The 22192-nt window shown below is 40.5% G+C and overlaps 1 protein-coding gene across 2 annotated transcripts in view; it reads right to left on the bottom strand.

Annotated features, from left to right (window-relative positions):
- Window positions 1-2767: 2767 nt before the first annotated feature.
- Window positions 2768-22192, bottom strand: part of tlcd4b (TLC domain containing 4b) — a 59676-nt gene continuing 40251 nt past the window's right edge. For both annotated transcript variants that reach the window (XM_034218398.1, XM_034218397.1), the window contains 4 exons: window positions 12982-13040; window positions 9802-9896; window positions 8473-8546; window positions 2768-8120 (listed from right to left, as the gene is read on the bottom strand). In XM_034218398.1, the coding sequence (XP_034074289.1) occupies window positions 7748-8120; window positions 8473-8546; window positions 9802-9896; window positions 12982-13040 (601 nt within the window). In that variant the 3' untranslated portion in view covers window positions 2768-7747. The remainder of the gene's footprint in view (window positions 8121-8472; window positions 8547-9801; window positions 9897-12981; window positions 13041-22192) is intronic.

Raw genomic sequence — 22192 nt, 5'->3', positions numbered from 1 at the left:
AGGAATAGGTAGGTAGGTAGGTAGAAAGGAAGGAAGGAATAGGTAGGTAGGTATGTAGGAAGGAAGGAATAGGTAGGTAGGTAGGTAGGTATGTAGGAAGGAAGGAATAGGTAGGTAGGTAGGTAGGTAGAAAGGAAGGAAGGAATAGGTAGGTAGGTAGAAAGGAAGGAAGGAATAGGTAGGTAGGTAGAAAGGAAGGAAGGAATAGGTAGGTAGGTAGAAAGGAATGAATAGGTAGGTAGGAAGGAAGGAAGGAAGGAAGGAAGGAAGAAGGAAGGAAGGAAGGAAGGAAGGAAGGAAGGAAGGAAGGAAGGAAGGAAGGAAGGAAGAAGGATGGATGGATGAATAGATGGTGTTAGAGCCAGTATTTTGATTTTATAAGAAAGGCCACCTAATTGTGACGTCTGTAGTCAACATACTATAAAGGACTACAATTCCCACGGCACCTGTGCTAAAGCCACAGTGATGGGCAACCTGTTGAGAGACGCCGTCGAGGAACAGTTTTTAACCGTACACGTACATACAAATCGTACAAGTACCCTTTAAGTAATGAAGTTATAAGCATTATCAAGAAAGAAAGAATCCCTAAATTGTTTGTTATTTTATTTGAGTTTTGCCTATTTCTTTTGAATATAGTAAAGACCTATTTTCTTTGTTGCATGTGCAAACGTTTGTTATTTTATTTTGAGAAAACACATCTTCTAAACCATCGGAGGCCAAGCAACACTTCAAACTGCGAGTGATTTAAAGGAAATAAACTAGTTAGAACTGTCTGTTTAAGGCGTCTAGTGGCTTGATTGAAAGACAAGGGAGGAAGCCACGACAGATACTTTATTTATCCCAAGTTGGGAAATTGTTTTGTCACGGGAGCATTTTCACAGTCAGTGTACAAGTATTACAAAGTGTCTTAAAAATAGAATAAAATAAACAAAAAACCCATAGGCCTACACTGAAATCAGTAACTCGAGGGAAAACAGCTGAAATGCGGATGTAAACTGCGTAGGCTACTTCTCCACGTTTGTAATGCGGGAGTGCTTGTGTTTAATAAAGTGACGACAGACGGTGTGTTTTAGTAACATGCAGGTGTGTTTTAGTGTCTACAGCCGACATGCAGGTGATGATTTTTCCTCCTGTGTGTGAGTGAGGTCCACATTGTGTGTGTGTGTGTGTGTGTGCTGTAGTAGCGAGAGGAGATTTCATTGAGTCTCTGTTATGTGACCATGTTTGGTAAAGCTCTTCAGGCAGTCTGACCAAACCCCTTGACCGAGACACACACACACACACACACACACACACAAGATGTTTCACTCACAAACCCACTGTAGCTCAGAGTCAGACTTCCCCCTCCTTCTTATATAAATGTCTCACTTTTCCACGCTTCCTTCACATCCCTCGCTTCGTCTAATCCTTTCGTTGCACCCTTTCATCTCTTTCTGAAAGTCTCCGTCTGTGCTTCACCTTTGCTCTTTGAATATCTCACATCATTTAAAAGAAAAGACACACATCCAGCCACCACTATCAGTGCTGGACTAGTTTAATAAGCTTCTGACTGCAAAATGCAGGTTATTCCCATTGCTGACTTCATTGATATTCAGACGGGTGCAGGTATCTAAGAAGCCCAGAAATGAGTCAGCGTTTGAGCTTTTCTGTTAGCTTGTCTCAAAGTCAATGGGGTTTTGTTAGGAGTCTGAAGTAAGGTATGTGGTTAACACACGTTTAAGAGACTTCTATGTTTTGTTATACAACATAAAATACGTCAGTAAATACCCCACTGTTGAATGTCTGAAGGTATTACGTGTCTTAATAACAGCAGATGCTAACAAGTGTCTAAACATCATCATGTGGAAAAATTCCATTGGCTTTTTGTCGAGGGAGGTCTTGTGATTCCCAGGATGCGTCATCCCTGCTCCAAGCTATACTGTAGGAGCAAAAGTAAAAACTGGCATTGTAAGAATGAACATTTAAAACGCACAATAGGTCACTTTTTTTTTTTACGTAGCATAGTATCATGGGGATTGTTGACTTCACCACCATTGCTGTCCATTTCTCCCGGTTAACGTTGGTTAAGTAATTGTTGTTCAGAGGTTTTTTACTGAAGCCAATTTATCCTCAGGTCTCCTCCTCTTTAAACAAATGGACCAGGTGATTAAAACTGATGAAAACACAGAATAAAGCAGTTTTACGTAAAATTGTGTTTTACTGGTGGAGATGGGACACTGGGCCTACTAGCTAACGGCTAAAGTTAGCTTAGCTTGTTTCTGTAAGAACTTCTGTCCAAGACGTACAATGACATATCTTTTGTCTGGTTAACATATATAGTTAAATAACAACCAAGATCTAAAAGTATAGCTTACAAATGTAGCTTGAAATTGGATAAAAAGTAAATTTGTGATAGCATTGGTATCTTCTAGAAGCTAATACATACAGGAAGATTTCACTAGGTTTACAAATTGGTCAAAACATTTGGGATGATTGAAGTAGGCAACTCAACAAAATATCTAACATAGGTGCCGAGCCGTCCCTGGCCAACATGAGGGGGGGGGGGGGGTGCTAGTGGAGCCTCGCAGCAGCGAAACCACACTAATTGCGCCACATTTTCGGCTCAGTTGAGGCCCCCTCCACAAGGTGAGGCCCCACGCAGTCTGCATGATCGGCCTGCAGGGAGGGACGGCCCTGCATAGGTGTAGTAGTATTTTAGATATTTAAAAAATGCAGAATGTTATATATTTAACATGTAAGTGTAGAGTAAGAACGAAAGAGCCAGGCAACTGTTTTCTCTTGGTCTTCAACTTTATTGAAGAGCAACACTTTCAAGTAAGTCTCAACTTCCAGCACTACAGTTACATGATCATTAGTAGTGGTCATTGTAGACGACGCTCAGACGAGGCCTGCGTGTAGTGTAGGCTGTTTCACATTAAAATCTCCAGAAAACAAAGAAATGAAAGAGATTGCATTGCATTAAAAGACAAAAAATAAAAACAAGTCAAAGAGGGGGAAACAACACAAGCCACACTGGCAAGTCAATCAAAAGAAAAATCATATTTGCTGTCAATTTATCCGCAATTTTTCCAGTCATTTTCAATCATTATACAATTCTTAATCCATGTTATTTAATAGAATCAAACTTCACATCAAAACTGCCCAAGTACCAGGTGTAAGATGTACTGTTTAAGTACCAGATTCTGATGCAGCACTGTTTTAATGTACCTAAGAAAGAAGAGAAATTAAACACACTTACAATTCGTTTAATTGGTGCATCAGTGTTCAATACTTTGATATACACAGGTTTGTATATACCTTAATAATATATCTTTAAATATATTCATTATTTGACATAATGAACGTTGGCCTCCCCAAAAAAAGAAAGAAAAGGCAAATGTGGTTGTTCTAACCTGATACGATTCAGATCCCGGCCTTTACAATAGCAGCCTTTTTTATTTTTTTAATCCATCAATTCTTTCTGTCCGAACATCCCCAGGGTGTGAGACACATATATCAGGTGTTGAAATATATTCTGTAGAAAACCCTGAAACATACAAAAACTCTCTCCGGTACATTGCAATTCTCGTGAGTGTCGTTTTACTTTGTGCACGAGCAGTTTAAAACTCAAAGACGGCAAAACAAAACAAAACGAAGAAGTGCACCTGCTTCTCGGCTCATTCCCCACAGTGTACTCTGATTATTATAGTTTTTTTTGTTGATATTACAGTTTCTTTCTACAACTATTCACAGCTTCGAGATTAGGAGGCTGGAGAAATGAGATGTTAGCCTCCCCGTTTACTAACCTGTCGTAAAGTGAAAAAATATAATTTCCATTCTGACTGCCTCGGGACACTGTGAGCGCATCTCTAATGCCACTAAATAACTAAAATCACAACATTCATAGAGACATACCTCCCTGTATTTCAGGAGAAAAACACAAAACTCCCCGAGAAAAGGGATCAGCTTTGGATTATAATACTTGGCCGGATTAATCATTGTGCAGGCAAGAGGTTATAAAAATATATACAAAGAGTATACATGTGGAGTACAGAGGAGATCATCACTGGGTATTACATTAGAAAGTCATGCTAATCCAAAACCTGGCTGCATCACATCCACCGTTTGTGTTAAAAAAGGCACAAGATACTGTAGCCCCTCCTCTGTGGTGATGACAGACAGACAGGAGGTCGTCTCCATAGCAACACAGTGAGATATTCTCCATTATCTGTTCCAATTAAAGGGGAACTCCACCGATTGGACACACACAAGCTGTTTTCACGTCTTGGGAAGTGCCACTACATAGGTTAAAAATAAATTAAAAATGGGTTTGTTTAGTACAACTATATGTGTAATATACAAATAAATATAATTGGGCAGTATGAGCTTCTACTTGCTGTTTTTTAAATTGGCAAAAACAAATAAAACCTGACTGAATGAGCCACCATTGGAACACCTGAAACGCTAGAATGAAGTGTTGCATTATGGGTGATGTAGTACCAAGTTGTGGAATAAAGTGTTACATTTTTTTTGAAAGACTTTGTTTTAATTAGCATTTTACTTTTGTGAAATAAAAAAAACCTGACTGGAAAAATTAGAAATAAACAAAAACGGCATAATTAGCGGCTACACACTTGAACTGTTGCATTATGGGCAATGTAGGCAAAAGGTTTAAGTCAAAGAAAAAAAAAGTTAAATAAAAATACTAAGTGTGTATCTATTTTAATACACATCTTAAAATTGCAAAACACGGATACATTTTTATTTAAAAGTGTGTCACAGTGACGTACCTTAAATGCATTTACATTGAAAAGTTAATAAATAGTGACAGAGAAAATAAAATAAAAGTCACCTTCATAGAAATAGCAATATCGTTTTTCCATTGTTGTTTTAATGACGTCACTTTGACACACCCTCTTTTTTCTCCTTATATTAATGTGAAATTCTTGCAGATTTTTTTAAGCTGAAGTTTTGGTTAAAATTCACACTTCATTTAGATGGAAACTCGACGAAAATCTGCACCATTTTTTAAGCTATTCATCGTGATTTCCCCATTTTTAAATCGGTGGAGTTCTCCTATAAGCAACAATGACATTTATACATTTCTTGTTGTGTGACAAAAGCCTGTATCTCTGTCCGTCATAATATCAGCGATGTAGTCTTAGTGTACAAGGAGTAGAGTTCATGAATTTGTAAAAAAAACTACCACACAGAGAATGTGGTTAATGATTAGTGAGTCGGCCATACAGAGCTACTGTATGAGAATTAACTGTACAGACATGCAGCGAGGAAAGTAAAGAACAAATACATGCATTCAGTCCGCTCCGAGAGGCGAGACATTTTGGAAGACAAACCCCTTTTTAAGCATCGGATTAATGCAGTTTCATATCTAGATGTTATTCATCTATCATGACTAGTCGCTAAGGCATCACAGAAATATGTTACCATGCTCTGAAGTGATTTACAATTTATACAGAAAAGAAAAACAACATGCAGATTGCCATAAATTGATACATCCAAATTATGTAGAAACGTTTGGAAAGAAATTGTCGTATTGCTAGCATTCCTACTGCTGACATTCTGCAAGAAAAAGAGCACCATGTCAGTGTTTCTGAAGGGCTTCAATTATATCGTTTGCACGCTATGATTGTGCCAACTTTTGGAAAGGAAGTGGGGGAAAAAAGTCCAAATGTTTGTGGACTTTTCCCTTTCCCTTGTAAGATTAGATTCTCAGAGTCACGGAGAACAAAAAAACGTGATCAGAGGAAGTATAAAGACTTCCATTGTGGGGGGGGTGTTTCTTTAGAAAGACACACTTTACTGCATTGGCTGGGTTGAAGGTGTCCCTCTGAATCAGTGATATCACAACAGATAACATATCAAAGGCTAAAATCACTCGGTACAATAGAAAGAATAACAACAAAAAAAGTTTTCTCATGACGGCGGGAGGTCTTTGTAAGGCAGGGGGAGAGGTAGAACACAACCAAAAGCTGGCCAGTGGAGTATCCAGTGAGGCAGAGGGTTGCGATGGATGTAAAATGAATTGGATGTAACTTCAGGGCGGGTAAAATAAAAATACAGCTGGGCGATGCCGACACAATGAATACTGAAAAGGCAAAAAATTGTCCTGTGAGAAGCCCGTGTCCACAGAGAGGCGTTTTCTCTCTTTTCTCTTATTTCTAAAAGCTCACCCTCTGTTTTTTGTGTGGCCGCTACAAACGCTCCGAGTTGATATTAACTTGACTGACTTTTCAGAAAGAAGCTATTGACGTCACTCTTGAAATTGAAGGAGAAGCTTGATTGTGTTATTCAGAAAGAAACAATAACAAAGACGAAAAAGCGAATTTGTTGTACATGAATGTTGCTGCCAGTGAGTGTTTCACTTTTATATGCGGACCGCCCTCCGTAGGATGAGGACAATCTCGTGTTTGACCGTGTCTTTCAATCGGAAACAAAACCCATAAAGCGAATTCGTTGCACACGGATGTTTTCTACGGTGAATGTTTTCTCAGCAGAACTTTTGTTTCCATACACAGATCACACCCAAAAGCTCATTTGTTTTGCATGAATGTTTTTTTACTGTGATCTGTATAACCATCTGTAGAACCTTTATCTCCATCTCTTTATCGCAGATTGCTGCTGCCCCCCCCCCCCCCGTACGTGGAGGAGAAGCTTGTGTTTGACTGCTTTCAGATGGAAGCAACCATAACAAAAACCGAAAAGCTCATTTGTTGTACATGGATGTTTTCTCCGTTAAATGCTAAACTGTTATCGTAGTACACAGACCACCCGACGTATGTGGAGGAGAAGCTCGCTTTAGGCCGTGTTTCTCCATTATAAAAAAGACAGAAAAGCGTATTTGTTGTCTTTCTCTATTGTTAGTGTTGAACTTTTATCTCCGTACGCGAATGCCCTCCGTACAAAGACGAGAAGTTTGGTTTTTTACCAGGGAAACAGCTATAACCAAAAAAGCTAATTTAATGTACATTGATGTTTTCTCCGGTGAGCGTTGATTTGTACGCGGATCGCCCTACTTTCACGGATCTACCAGCTGATGTCAAATGGAAAAAATATCAAAAGTTGTCGAGATATCATCCCAGAAACATTGAAAAAAGCCTCTGCTCAGTGCAGAAAAAGACGTTATGTGGACACAGGACCTACAGGGTGTTGGAGAGTGTGTCTTTCCTGCATGCATATTCTAAATATTTTAATATATATATAATCCGAATTGTTCACGGGGCGTTGGAGGGGCATGGCTGGTAATAGGCAGGTGCCACTTTCTTACAAGGAGGCCACAGCAGGTGATACTGTAGAAGAGGCATTATGGTGTTTTTCTGTCTCTTTTTGTATATCGTGAGGTCTGATGAGTTTTAAGACGAGAGCCCTGTAGATTCACGAACACTGCACACGGGAGCGTCTCCTCGAGCGTGGACGGAGTAGATGAAGGATGTTCGGGGGGGAAATCAGCGAGAGATGGTCGTCTTCTGAAGGCTCGGTCAGACTTTGCGATCCTGCAAAAAAATCCTGTCTTTCGCAGGCACTTCAGAGGCTGAAGGAGGGGGGGATATATGATGGGTAAAAGGACGAACGAAAAGGTGACAGACGGAGTTAAAAGTGTGCTTTCTGCCTCTGTCCCAACACTGAGCTGCAAAGGCTGGAGCTCGAGAGTCTCTTTGTCTCGCGTCGGGACTTAAAGGACCATCACGTGGGTCTGTGAGGATTTCCCCTTCCTCCTTACTTCCTGTTCCTACATTTCCTTTCGCTCTCTTCAGTCCATGTGGTTGTTGACGTGCTTCCCGTCTTTTTTCTCCACCTCCTTCTCTGTTACCTCCTTCTCCGATACCTCCTCCTTTCCTTTCCTCGCCCCCCATCTTCCTTTGATCACCTTGTAGCAGCCGCGGGCGATCTTGTACATCCAGATGACGTTCAGGATGTCCAGCGCGATGCAGGAGGAGATCCACGCCACCTGAGCGGCGAGGCCCAGCCTAGTGAAGGCCTCCGTGCCGAAAGTGGCAAAGACGCTGGACCAATAGGACGGCATGACGGCGCAGCGGACCAGGAAGAAGACGACCGCCATGGCAACGCCGTTTATAACGACGAGGCGGTGAGAGCGAGGGTACTTTAACGCCTCGAAGAACCACCTGCAGGGAGGAAGGGGATTTTGTTATTGATAATTTGTAAATTCAACATTTTTTTTCTCTTCTTTTCTATCTTTATCCGTTCATTGTGTCTTTAGATTAATTTAAAAATAGATTAAAAAAAGTTTATATGATTATATTTGTTACTTTTGATTAAAGTAATTTGTTATTCTAAAATGGAGCAATATTCACTCGGCACAATTGAAGTAAATCAATTATTTTGATTATGATCCTAATTACTTTCCCCTCAATTTTCGCTGCAGGACTTTTCGTATTGACAGACAGAAATAGAACACTTGTTGCTATGCATTCTGGGATATGTTGAAAGGTAGAGGGTAAAGTGATGCTGACTCACCTTTGGTTCACAAACGGTGTGGACAGCTCTGAAATGAGGCGGAAGTTTGCAAAGTAGGGAAGCACGCCTCGAGTCTGCAATCAAATCAAACTTTATTTATAGAGCACTTCTCAAACAAACAAGGTAAAACAAAGTGCTTCACAAACCGAACACGGAGACAATTTACAAAACATAAACAACAACAATACTATCTCTCCCTTCTCAGGGAGTAACCAGAGTAACACATAGCTTTGTGATTATGACCTTACATTAAACATTTGGACATTGGAATAGTGTCATGTCTCCAATTGCATTCTAAGTCAATACAATGGTCGGAGGTGTAAAGTAACTAAGTCCATTTACTTAAGTACAATTTAGAGATACTTGTACTTTACTTGAGTAGTTCAATGTGTTGTTACTTTGTACTTCTACTCCACTACAGGTCAGAGATAAATTGTGTACTTTTCCTCCACTACATTTATTTAATACCTTCAGTTACTTCACAGATGTGGATGAATGATGTGAAATATAATCAAGTGTTGAATCAGACTTTAGTTCCACCTGGAGTAAATCCACCAGCTACCCTGCAGTATACAAAGTCATTCAAGCTAGCTGCTCCTTTACCAGCTTTGAGAACACTTTCATGATCAATCATTATAAAACATATCATATATATTATTCTGAAATGGATCAATCTGCACAATCACTACTTTTACTGTCGCTACTTTCACTATATTTTGATGAGAATACTTTTCTACTTTTACTTGAGGAACATTTTGAATGCAGGACTTTTACTGTAACAGAGTATTCCTACACTCTGGTAAGATCTGAGTACTTCTACTTTTACTCAAGAACAAGACCTGAGTACTTCTACTTTTACTTAAGTACAAGACCTGAGTACTTCTACTTTTACTCAAGTACAAGACCTGAGTACTTCTACTTTTACTCAAGAACAAGACCTGAGTACTTCTACTTTTACTTAAGTACAAGACCTGAGTACTTCTACTTTTACTCAAGTACAAGGTCTGAGTACTTCTACTTTTACTCAAGTACAAGGTCTGAGTACTTCTACTTTCACTCAAGTACAAGACCTGAGTACTTCTACTTTTACTCAAGTACAAGACCTGAGTACTTCTACTTTTACTCAAGTACAAGGTCCGAGTACTTCTACTTTTACTCAAGTACAAGGTCTGAGTGCTTCTCCCACCTCTGACAATGGTAATACATTTACTGAAATAAAGCAGTGTGTAGCTGGAGATTTAAAAAGTAACTATTATACAGTTAATTGAACTGAACGCTTCCTCTAACCCTGAGTTTTCACACTCTAACTCTGAAGAGTGATCTACTCACCAGAACATATCCATATGCATACAGCGCCGCCAAGTGGTGGCAGACGAAGAAGCCGTCGCCCATCGTGCTCCAGTTAGTGGCCAGCAGCACGAGGTCTGAGGACAGAGGGACAGAGAGCCGGTCAACACCATGAAACCACTGCTTTATAAACATTACTGCCTTTAAAACAGGTGGAGAAAGTGGAACACAGGTAAAGCTGGCATGTTATAGGAAAACTTTGCCATGCCAAGGACCTCCATATAGCATTATCGTCTGGCGGGGACCCCCCTGTTGCAATTATTTTTTTAAATGATGAGTACATCATGATGGAAAATATGACAAATTAAATCATACAGCTGAATACGTTTTCTTAATATATATTTGTATTAATAATTCATAATCAGTTATTCTTCTAATTTTTTTTGTATTTATATTTTGTTTGTCATTCATTACATTGATTGTGTCTTCTGTTATAAACATGCTTAACACAATATTAAACAGTAATATCAACAGTAAACCTATTTTAAAGCAGTTTTAAAGTGATTTCTGTCTTTATAATATTATATAATTTTGAACAGTAATATGAACAATTAACATATATCTTTAGCATTTTTGAAAGCTATTTATATATAATATTCAACAGTAATATTAACAATAAACATATTTATATTCATATATATATATAAACAACACGGTCGTGTGATTTCAAAACAAAAAAATAAAATATGAATAAATACAAAATATTAAAAGATTGGCATCAAAGGACACTGATTGATATGCAGTTATTAATAACATAAAATAAAAAAAATGTAACTTTAAAAAAAGAAAAAAATTCTCCTTTCCCTCAAACTTTGCGCGACCCCCCTGGCGCCCCCCGGGGGGTCGGGGCCCCCGCTTTGAAAAACACTGTTATAGGACATCTGAAGTGTGGTCGTGACCCCCTTGAAAACATTTTCTCAGCCAAGTACCCCCTGACCGACCCCGAAATGTTTTGATAGAAAAAGCCTATTTAAATAATTACAATATAGTGAGGTTCCATCAGTGTGTGATTGATTAACTCCGTCATGCATGCATTACATCAAACTAAGGATATGTTCATCTTTATGCATGCATTTCTATTGAATTAATATATATTTAACAAACCAATGAACAAAATGATATATTATTAAAACTATAAAATACAACACACACATTTGACATGTTTATATAATAATAATAAATTATATTTCTATAGCGCTTTTCTTGAACCCAAAGACGCTTTACATTTGGGAGGGAGGGTAGACAAACAAAACAAAAACAAAACAAAAAAAGAAACAAAGAAACAAAACAGAAAAGCAGTCAGGAGGAAGTTGGTTGAGAGGGGGGGGGCTTATGGATATACAGAGTTGAAAAGGTGGGTTTTGAGGCGGGACTGGAACAGGGTGAGGGACTCAGACTCACGGAGGTCTTGGGGGAGGGAGGGAGTTCCAGAGCTTCGGGGCTGCCACAGAGAAGGCTCTGTCCCCGAAGCTCCGGAGTTTGGCCTTGGGGATGGAAAGCAAACCGGCTGAGGTGGATCTGAGGGACCGGGGGGGTTGGTAGGGGATGAGGAGGTCAGTGAGGTAGGGGGGGGGGGGGGGGGGGCAGATGGTGGAGGGCTTTTTATATAAAATTGTGTTTTCTATTTAACTTATTGTACTAAGATTATTTTTGTAGTCATGCATGGTATTTCTTTTTATTAACCGCCTGCAGTACCCCAACGTACCCCTAGGGGTCCGCGTACCCCCATTTGAGAATCACTGCTTTAGAGTAAACAGAGTAGAGAAAATACTCCATAAACAAAACTTTATAGTTTCTGTTTCAGTCTTATGTCATTTTGGTTTATTTCTCTCATTGCTGTAATGGTCTTTTTATGTTATTATCATTATTGTTTCTTTTTTTTGTAATATAGCACCTGCATTTGTACTTATGTGTGGGAAAAACCAATACATACAAAAAACAGGACTTATAGCTTATATTGTCCCCATCTAACTTATTGAAATCAAAAAATCAATCAAAAAATCAATTTAACTAAAAAAAAATAAGCGCTTTGAGCACCAGGAAAAGCACTATGTAAGGGATAATGTTTGACAGTGGTGAGTTCAGGGTCATCTCGTGCGTAAAGTGAGCGGATGTACACAGAGTGTGTGTGTGTGTGTTCTTTTCCCCATAATGACCAAGTCGCTGCACATTATCCCGCTTATTGCACGGCCACATTCTCAACAAAGTAACGATATATATATATATTGAAATGCTTTTATAGATTTAGAAAATGTTTTTATTGATTTAAAAAATAGTAGGCTATTATTTAAAATGACAAGAATCCGCTAAGAAAAATAGTCCGTTGTTACCGTTTGAAATATGTAGCAACGGTAGGAACTGCTTCAATAGCGTTTTTGCGGACCTTTTTGATTTGAAAACATCGTTGCTTGCTTTAAAAGTAGCACAATTCATTATGTCAAACCTTGGGAAGTATCTAGATATCCCTGCAACTGAATATGTGTCGCCGTTTGATGTCTATGTCTGGACCGCTGCGTAAAAAGGAGGGTTTCCGCCCCGTTACTTCTCCGCTGCTTTCTTGTCCCAGTTTACAGTTAAATCGACCGAACTTCTTTCTGCAGATGTGAGCGTCCTTTAACGTCAATACATCCTTGGCAGCGGTCTGTCTGTTCTGGATTAACAAACGTGTCACATGTTCTGAATTGACCAATCAGAATCGAGTATTCAACTAAGCCATGTAATAAATAAATGTAATGTATTATTAATAAAATCAGAGTTTGAAAAGGTGTTGTGGTTCGTAATTGATATACAAATGAGCACTTTGTGGGTGAAGTGTTCCTTCAAAGCTGTAAAATGTCATAAAAATAAGCTGTGGCCACGACCTTTGCTTTCTACAATAGTCCGAGTTATGTACACAGGGGAGATAAAAACTACTACACAGGATTTTATGACATTGTTCACTTATACAGTACGTAATAATGTGTGTGTTTTTGGTTGAATGCATGTGTTTATTCACATATTAAAGTGCAGATCGGTGTTATTTTAAACCTGACATATTGGTGTTTCTACATATAATCAGTGAAATTCTGATTAAATACCGCTTTTCTTTGTGTGCTTACACTGTATACATTGAATGACATGGAGTGGAACTAGTGGAAACAGTACAAACAGAAATCATCTCACCATAAAGGAGGTAGCCACAGGTTATGGCTACATTTAGTTTGACGAGACTGGGGTCGCCCCTGCGGAAAACAAAGAACACGTTATTAAAAAAACATTCAACACACAGCTTTAACTACAATAGGGGTATTCAACTCAAATTAAACGAGGTCCAGTTAGAGGAAATGTCCCCATGCAAAGGTCCGGAACATCAAAATGTCTAACTTGCTTTATGAATTAGTGTGATAGATATTGAAGTAGCCTAGTAGCTGTATCAAAGTCAAAGTACTCCAAGTCAACTTTATTGTCAATCTCAAAATATGTTTGTACACACAGAAAGATCGAAATACTGTTTACCACAGTAATAACACATTAAAATACACTCAAGAATTGCAAAAAAACACAAAATAACTGTTTACTCAAACGTCTGCATGTAATCAACAACTGACTGCCAATCAAATAGAAAGAAAGAAAGTACAATTCAAAAACAACAATATTTATTGTCAATTAACATTGAACTCTACAGATATACAGTAAAATACTGTTGATGTGTGTAATGTTCCTCACGGGCTTTTGAAAATGTGTGCATCTTAAAAAGTGCTTAATTTTAGATCTCAGATATATCCAGAGCCTGTCTCTGATTGGCTGAAGCACCAAACAGATCATTGCAGCATTACCCATAATCCCCTCTGTTTCAGCCCTGTTTCCAAAGTGCTGATTCTCTGTCTGTTACTTTAGATGAAAATAAGGAGCCCCTCCCCACGCCCCTCTGAGAGGTATTTGGTTACAAAGAACTCAATGGCGCTCTAGGAGGAGATTCAGGTGATAAGGGGGGGGGGGTTACCTTGGTTGCTGATTGGCTAATGGTTACACAAGACAACACATTGTTATGACATCATTAAGTGGCCAAAATCTGATCAGCTCATTTTCAGACAGGTTTTTATAGAAATGGACAAAAAGAGAGAGAATCTTTGTTCCTGAAACTTTCAAAGTCTCTTTCCACAGAGGGGACACATGTTGATGTAGAAGAGACATGAAGAAGAGGGGACACATGTTGATGTAGAAGAGACATGAAGAAGAGGGGACACATGTTGATGTAGAGGAGACATGAAGAAGAGGGGACACGTGTTGATGTAGAAGAGACATGAAGAAGAGGGGACACATGCTGATGTAGAAGAGACATGAAGAAGAGGGGACACATGTTGATGTAGAAGAGACGTGAAGAAGAGGGGACACATGGTGATGTAGAAGAGACATGAAGAAGAGGGGACACATGTTGATGTAGAAGAGACATGGAGAAGAGGGGACACATGTTGATGTAGAAGAGACATGAAGAAGAGGGGACACATGGTGATGTAGAAGAGACATGAAGAAGAGGGGACACATGGTGATGTAGAAGAGACATGAAGAAGAGGGGACACATGTTGATGTAGAAGAGACATGAAGAAGAGGGGACACATGGTGATGTAGAAGAGACATGAAGAAGAGGGGACACATGTTGATGTAGAAGAGACATGAAGAAGAGGGGACACATGTTGATGTAGAAGAGACATGGAGAAGAGGGGACACATGTTGATGTAGAAGAGACATGAAGAAGAGGGGACACATGTTGATGTAGAAGAGACATGAAGAAGAGGGGACACATGTTGATGTAGAAGAGACGTGAAGAAGAGGGGACACGTGCTGATGTAGAAGAGACATGAAGAAGAGGGGACACATGTTGATGTAGAAGAGACATGAAGAAGAGGGGACACATGTTGATGTAGAAGAGACATGAAGAAGAGGGGACACATGTTGATGTAGAAGAGACATGAAGAAGAGGGAACACATGTTGATGTAGAAGAGACATGAAGAAGAGGGGACACATGTTGATGTAGAAGAGACATGAAGAAGAGGGGACACATGTTGATGTAGAAGAGACGTGAAGAAGAGGGGACACATGTTGATGTAGAAGAGACATGAAGAAGAGGGGACACATGTTGATGTAGAAGAGACATGAAGAAGAGGGGACACATGTTGATGTAGAAGAGACATGAAGAAGAGGGGACACATGTTGATGTAGAAGAGACATGAAGAAGTGGATTTTGCACAATAGGCGACCTTTAACAGTTTCAGAGTGTTTTCCTCTGATCGATAATCTGCTCCTGCAAAGAGAACGTGATGAAATTCCTGCAAACGTCTTTATGTAACCCGACTAACACCGTAAATCACGTAGAAAGCTCATTTAGGGTCGGATAATTGTCTGACGCTGATGAGCTCGCTGTGATACATGATTAAGTTCTGATTAAAAAAGAAGATGAGTGTGTTTGTGTGTCCGTAATGTGACAAACGGCTCTTTGAAGAACATGTTAGAACCGGGGTTATTTTTAGTAACCTAAAACTAAAAACAGGAATTAGCTGTAAAAAATTAACGTAATCAAATTAATTCCTTTGAAAAAAATTAAACTGTAAAGATATCGCGAAGTACAAATATTATTAAGTATGTGTTTTTAAGCTTTTGTACCGTAAAACGCAAGACTTCCCATCAACTCTTGAGACAATGAACCACAGAAATTAAAAGTACCAATGCTTCAAAATTCAATATTTATGAAATAAAATACATGACGATGGTTTAAATCCTGAAGTCAAATGTAAGACCTATTAAGACCTCTGGTTAAACCCTTACGTTTCATCGTGAACACATTTGCATTTTAGATTTCTCTCATGCTGTGTTAATGAATATATGTGAAACATTTCTGAAATGTAAGTTGTTTCTTTGGAAATATTGGAAGTCTAACCATAGCTCCAATAAAGTTTATATTAAGAGTTTAGCCAAAACACAAAATGGCTCCAGTGAAAACTTAAAACTATATTTTCTATTCATCCCAAGGCTATATCAGTATAACATCATGTTTTCTGTTGTATCAGACTTTCAATCGGGAGCCCTAGCATCAATATTTCAATATTTATTTCCTGGATTCCTGCACAGAATAGGTACAAATCCATGTTTTCCTTACGTTTACAGCTACATAAGGGTGGCAGGGTATATGCAGGAATCCTGAAGTCAAATGTAAGACCCTTTAAAGACCCTTTCCATACATTTTAAGACCTCATCTCCACTTCGAGTTTTAACCGGTTACCTTGGCGACACACTTCACCTCACATTCACTATACACAGTATTGATTGTCCTTCCTCCTTATCTTCCAACCATTTGGACGCAGACTTGCATTTCCCCATAACGATGTTTTTAACAACCGGCGTAAACGGACGGATCAAGCAGTGAGCGTGCGATGTCCTGTTCAGATGACGTCAAATCCAACGGGATGCCATTAATAAACTACACAGAATCACACTACACACCTACGCAATGATTACATTCAGGCAGACTGTAGAATACAACCTCTTTGGACAATTTATATACTTATTGAAAACAAGCTACAAAATGTAAAACCTTGGAAAATGCCGTTTAATACTTTTTAATAGCCTTCATTTTCGCTAAATTGATTTATCAACTTTTAATACTTTTTAAGACCCCGCGGACCCCCTGATATATTATAGTTGACTTTAACTGAAATGATATTGCTTGATAAAAAAAATAAACTAGTAACAATAGTATACATATTAAGGCAAATACATTTTTGTTTTGAGTTTGTTATAAATTAAAAGAAAAAGGGGAATGGATGAATTTCCTTCAACTCTTGTGCGTTAAAAGAGTCCAGCAGATGGAGCAATGCTTCACAATTAATACTTGTTGTTATTCACATATGGGGTAGTCATACAGAATTAAATAGCAACAACATGATTTATACATTAATACAGACTCAAGAATATCAATTTACAAGATTTAAGTATTATTGCCGTTACTCAACGTTTTTTTCGTTGCATTTGCACGTTGCCACATTTTTCTGAGATATCATACCTGAAACTAAAACAAGGTCCTAATTTCTGAGTTTACAAGTTGTTGTAATTGATAATTGTGATTAATGCTCAAAGTGTAAAGGAAACGTTGATATTTAATACAGAGTTAATGTTCGACTTGAAGCAGAGAACATGTGAGTTTACCCAGTGGGAAACTAATTTGTCTTGCAAGCACAAATGCCATCAAAAAATGTGTATATAGCTGCTACACCCTTTTGACTGATTTTAAATGCCATTTTCTGAATGTCTTTCATTTTTTGTAAAGCACTTTGAATTGCCTTGTATTGAAAAGTGCTATATAAATAAACTTGACTTGCCTTGCCTTCCAACCAGTTACATGAAAATTGGGCTACACATGTTTTCGTTATCATCTGAAAGACACACCGAGCCTAAAACCACCAAGAAAATGAACCATTCTGAAAAAAAAACTAAATAAAATGACACTCTGAAAGTAAAATGGAAACCAACTGAACATTTAAACTGAGAATAACCTTGACTAGAACATCTAGTTTGTTTCGGAACAAACAGTAATTTAGCTTTAGCTCCGGTAACCGGTAGGTGTCCTTCTAAATAACATCTGTTCAAAGTAACAATGGAGGTGTCTCTGCTTCAATGGACACCCGATCCTCAGTCTCTCGTGTCGTATAGCTAATGACTCGCTGACCGCTTGTGTAACGCAACCCCCCCCCCCCCCCACACACACACAAACATTCAAAAGCACACACCAGTTGTGTCCATCCACTCACTTTACACACAAGATGACCCTTATTTCACCTGATAGGTTCATCACAACATCTGTCTTTGCTGTAAGTGAGTACATTTGAATGTTTAACAATAAAGTGGTGCAGGAATGAGTCCTAAAACCAGGAAATATGACTGCTATTTATTTCATTTTTTTTTACTTCATCATTTGCCCCTTTTGTTTGTTTGTTTGTTCACCATGTAAGGCAGCCTTGGGTCCCTTGAAAGGCGCTATACAAATGTAATATATTATTAAATATCCTCAATAAGTGTCCTTATGACAATTCATTATTTAATTGTCAAACTTCCTGATGGAGGACAAATGGGTTTTAAGCAATAGAGCACTTCCCATATCTCAAAGTCAATAGTTTTTTTGAATGAGTTTTTGGCAACATGCCAGAAATTAGGACTATGTTTAACACAAGCTAACAAGATGTGTATTTGATGCGTCATAAAAGTGTCTAAATGAGACAACTAAACATTCAACATTAGCCGCCTTTAGCTCAGCGATGGTGACGTGAAGTCATGTGACCGTGCCGTAGTTCCTTTATAGCCCAACATTAGCCTCCTTTAGCTTAGCGGTGGTGACGTGAAGTCATGTGACCAAGCTGTAGTTCCTTTATAGCCCAACATTAGCCGCCTTTAACTTAGCGGTGGTGACGTGAAGTCATGTGACCAAGCTGTAGTTCCTTTATAGCCCAACATTAGCTTAGCGGTGGTGACGTGAAGTCATGTGACCAAGCTGTAGTTCCTTTATAGCCCAACATTAGCCGCCTTTAGCTTAGCGGTGGTGATGTGAAGTCATGTGACCGTGCTGTAATTCCTTTATAGCCCAACATTAGCCGCCTTTAGCTTAGCGGTGGTGATGTGAAGTCATGTGACCGTGCTGTAGTTCCTTTATAGCCCAACATTAGCAGCCTTTAGCTTAGCGGTGGTGACGTGAAGTCATGTGACCGTGCTGTAGTTCCTTTATAGCCCAACATTAGTCTCCTTTAGCTTAGCGGTAGTGACGTGAAGTCATGTGACCAAGCTGTAGTGCCTTTATAGCCCAACATTAGCCTCCTTTAGCTTAGCGGTGGTGACGCTAAGCTAAAGGAGTGTGCAACTCGATTTTGACAGGAAAGCTACTGGAGACTTCTAGAATTGTGTGAGTATCATTCTGTTTTTAGACTTCTCTGTTTCAGTGTGTGTACTCTGTATCAATGCTCTGTAGTTGATCTGACTGAAATTGTGATTTTAAATCTCAAAACCGCTACAGTATCTGTCAGGCAGAAACTTGGGAACAAGTAATTTGACTGAAACCTTAAAAGTGAACTAACTGACTGCTAGAGTTAACTTTCATTTAAACATTTGTAGAATACTAAGAGCTTTATTGAGTAGGTGTAACTGTATTAAGGGTTAAACTCATAACTTTATAACTTAGGGTTTAATGTAATTGACTTAAAAGACAATAACAAATCAGGAGGAAGCCAGTCTAGATTTCCTTTTGAGGGCCACCAGCTACAGAGAGTTAACTAATTAAAGGGACGTTGCCCCACAGCTGTGAGAACTCAGCAATCAGGTGTCCATTTTAGGTAGCACTTTCCTGGAGCGTTAGCTCCAGCGTCAGACAGGCTAAGACATTAGAGTCCTGCAGGAGTCACGAGGGAGGCAAAGAGGAGGCAAATCCTACTCTGATTGAGCTAAGTATCGCTGGTGTTTTATTTTCTTTGGTTGTTTAGCCCCTCATTCTATAATCATGTGTATTTTCTCCATTCATGTTTATGTGTCTTCTCGCAATTATCACTGGCCCCGTGTATCTCGTAATCGATATAACCGGCCTGCTCTCATCTATCCCACATGCTCCACTGAGATCCAACATCTAGTTTCAGGCGGCCTGTGGAACTGCCAGTCAGCTGTTCCTAAGGCTGACTTCTTCTCTGGCTATGCTTCCCTGCAGTCTCTGGATTTCCTTGCTCTCACTGAGACCTGGATTACTCCATCCAACACATCCACCCCAGCAGCTCTCTCCACAGCATATTCCTTCTCCCATACACCTAGACCCACTGGCAGAGGAGGTGGCACTGGTCTCCTGCTCTCTCCCAAATGGAGCTTTTCCCTCTTCAAGCTACCTAACTTCACTCCTTCCACCTTTGAATTCCATGCCGTCACAGTAACCCATCCTATACAATTAACCATTGTTGTTCTCTATCGTCCACCAGGCGCCTTGGGGGACTTCTTGGAGGAATTAGATCATCTCCTCTCACACATCCCTGAAATTGGTCCTCCCGCTGTACTTCTTGGATACTTCAACCTCCAGACGGGGAAGATAGACGAACTAACATCTCTGTTAACCGCCTTTGCTTTCTCACTGTCTCCGTCCCCACCAACTCATAAAGCTGGCAATGTCCTTGATCTCATATTCTCAAGGAACTGCACTACTTCTAACCTCACTGTAAACCCGCTCCACACATCCAATCACTTCTTCATTTCATTCTCTCTACCCCTTTCCAAACATAACAAACTAATCTCTTCCCATCCTGCACCTGTCCGCCGTAAACTTCGTTCCCTCTCCCCCTCTACCTTTGCCTCATCGGTGCTCTCAGCCCTCCCTTCCTCTGAATCGTTCCAACTCCTACCTCCAAACTCTGCTGCAGAAACTCTCCTCTCTACTCTCTCGTCCTCTCTGGACTCTCTCTGTCCTCTCACATCTCGGCAGGCTCGTCAGTCCCCTCCTGCTCCCTGGCTAAATGATGCACTGCGTGCTAATAGAACCATCCTTCGGGCAGCAGAGCGGAAATGGTGGAAATCCAAACACCGTGACGACCTCCTAACCTATCAGGCTCTCCTCTCCTCTTTCTCTGCTTCGATCTCTCAGGCAAAAAGCACTTTCTTTCAAGATAAGATCCAATCCCAAAAAACTATTTTACATCTTCTCCTCCCTCCTGGAACCCCCAAAGCCCCTTCCCCCTCCTCCCTTCTGTCAAGCGACTTTGTTAAACACTTAGAAAAAGAAGAGCGAATATCATCAACCTTTTTTTCAGACTCACCTCTACTCACCGCTGGGTCACCAGACCCTCCTTTCACCCACACACTGACCTCCTTTTCCCCTCTATCTCCAAGTGAGGTTCTTACCCTCATTACCTCTGCCCGCCCTACCACCCGTCCTCTGGACCCTATCCCTTCAAACCTCCTTCAGACTATCGCTCCTGATATTCTACCATTTCTCACCCATTTCATCAACACTTCTGGTCACTTTCCAAACAGTCTCAAGGAGGCAAGAGTAAACCCTCTCCTAAAGAAACCCACTCTCAACCCGTCAGATGTTATAAACTACAGGCCTGTCTCTCTCCTCCCGTTCCTGTCTAAAACACTTGAACGCACTGTCTTTAGACAACTCTCCTGCTATCTCCATCAGAACAACCTTCTGGATCCGCACCAGTCTGGTTTCAAGGCAGGTCACTCCACAGAAACTGCCCTCCTTGCTGTCACTGAGGAACTGCACACTGCTAAAGCAGCCTCCCTCTCCTCTGTCATCATCCTGTTGGACCTGTCTGCTGCATTCGACACGGTGAATCATCAGATCCTCCTTCGCACTCTCCAAGCACTTGGAGTTTCAGGCTCTGCACTTTCCCTCCTCACCTCATTCCTCAAAGACCGTACCTACAGGGTGACTTGGAGAGGGTCCGAGTCCGACCCTTGTCAATTAACTACAGGGGTCCCTCAGGGCTCTGTTCTTGGTCCCCTCCTCTTCTCCTTGTACACAAACTCGCTCGGATCAGTCATTAGCCCGCATGGTTTTTCATACCACTGCTACGCTGACGACACCCAATTAATTCTGTCCTTTCCCCGCTCAGAGGACCCAGGTCGTCGCACGCATCTCTGCTTGTCTAGCTGACATCTCTCAGTGGATGTCTGATCATCACCTCAAGCTCAACCTTGACAGACTGAACTGCTCTTCCTTCCGGGAAAAGATTGTCCCACTCTTGACCTAACAATCAACATCGGCACCTCTGTTGTTTCCCCGACTCAGACTGCAAGGAATCTGGGTGTGACCCTAGATAACAACCTGTCCTTCACTGCAAACATCGCTGCTACAACCCGCTGCTGCAGATACACGCTTTACAAACATCAGGAAGAATGCGTCACCCAGCTGACCAAGAAAGCCACGCAGGTTCTGGTCCAGGCTCTCGTCATCCTCACGCCTAGACTACTGTAACTCCCTCCTGGCTGGTCTACCTGCATGTGCCATCCGACCTTGCAGCTCATCCAGAATGCAGCTGCTCGCCTGGTCTTCAACCTTCCTAAATTCTCCCCACACCACGCCGCTCCTCCGCTCCCTTCACTGGCTTCCGGTAACTGCTAGAATCCACTTCAAGACAATGGTACTTGCGTACCATGCTGCGAATGGATCTGGCCCTTCCTACATCCAGGACATGGTTAAATCGTACACCCCAGCACGTGCACGCCGCTCTGCATCAACCAAACGGCTCGCTGCGAAGGGGACCAAAGTTCCCATCAGCAAAAACACGTGGGTTTGCTATCCTGGCTCCTAAATGGTGGAATGAGCTCCCCATTGACATCAGGACAGCAGATAGCTTACACACCTCGGCGCAG

The sequence above is a fragment of the Gymnodraco acuticeps genome, unplaced genomic scaffold, assembly GCF_902827175.1.
Source record: "Gymnodraco acuticeps unplaced genomic scaffold, fGymAcu1.1, whole genome shotgun sequence".
NCBI lineage: Eukaryota > Metazoa > Chordata > Actinopteri > Perciformes > Bathydraconidae > Gymnodraco > Gymnodraco acuticeps.
This window is presented reverse-complemented; position numbering and strand designations above follow the sequence as displayed.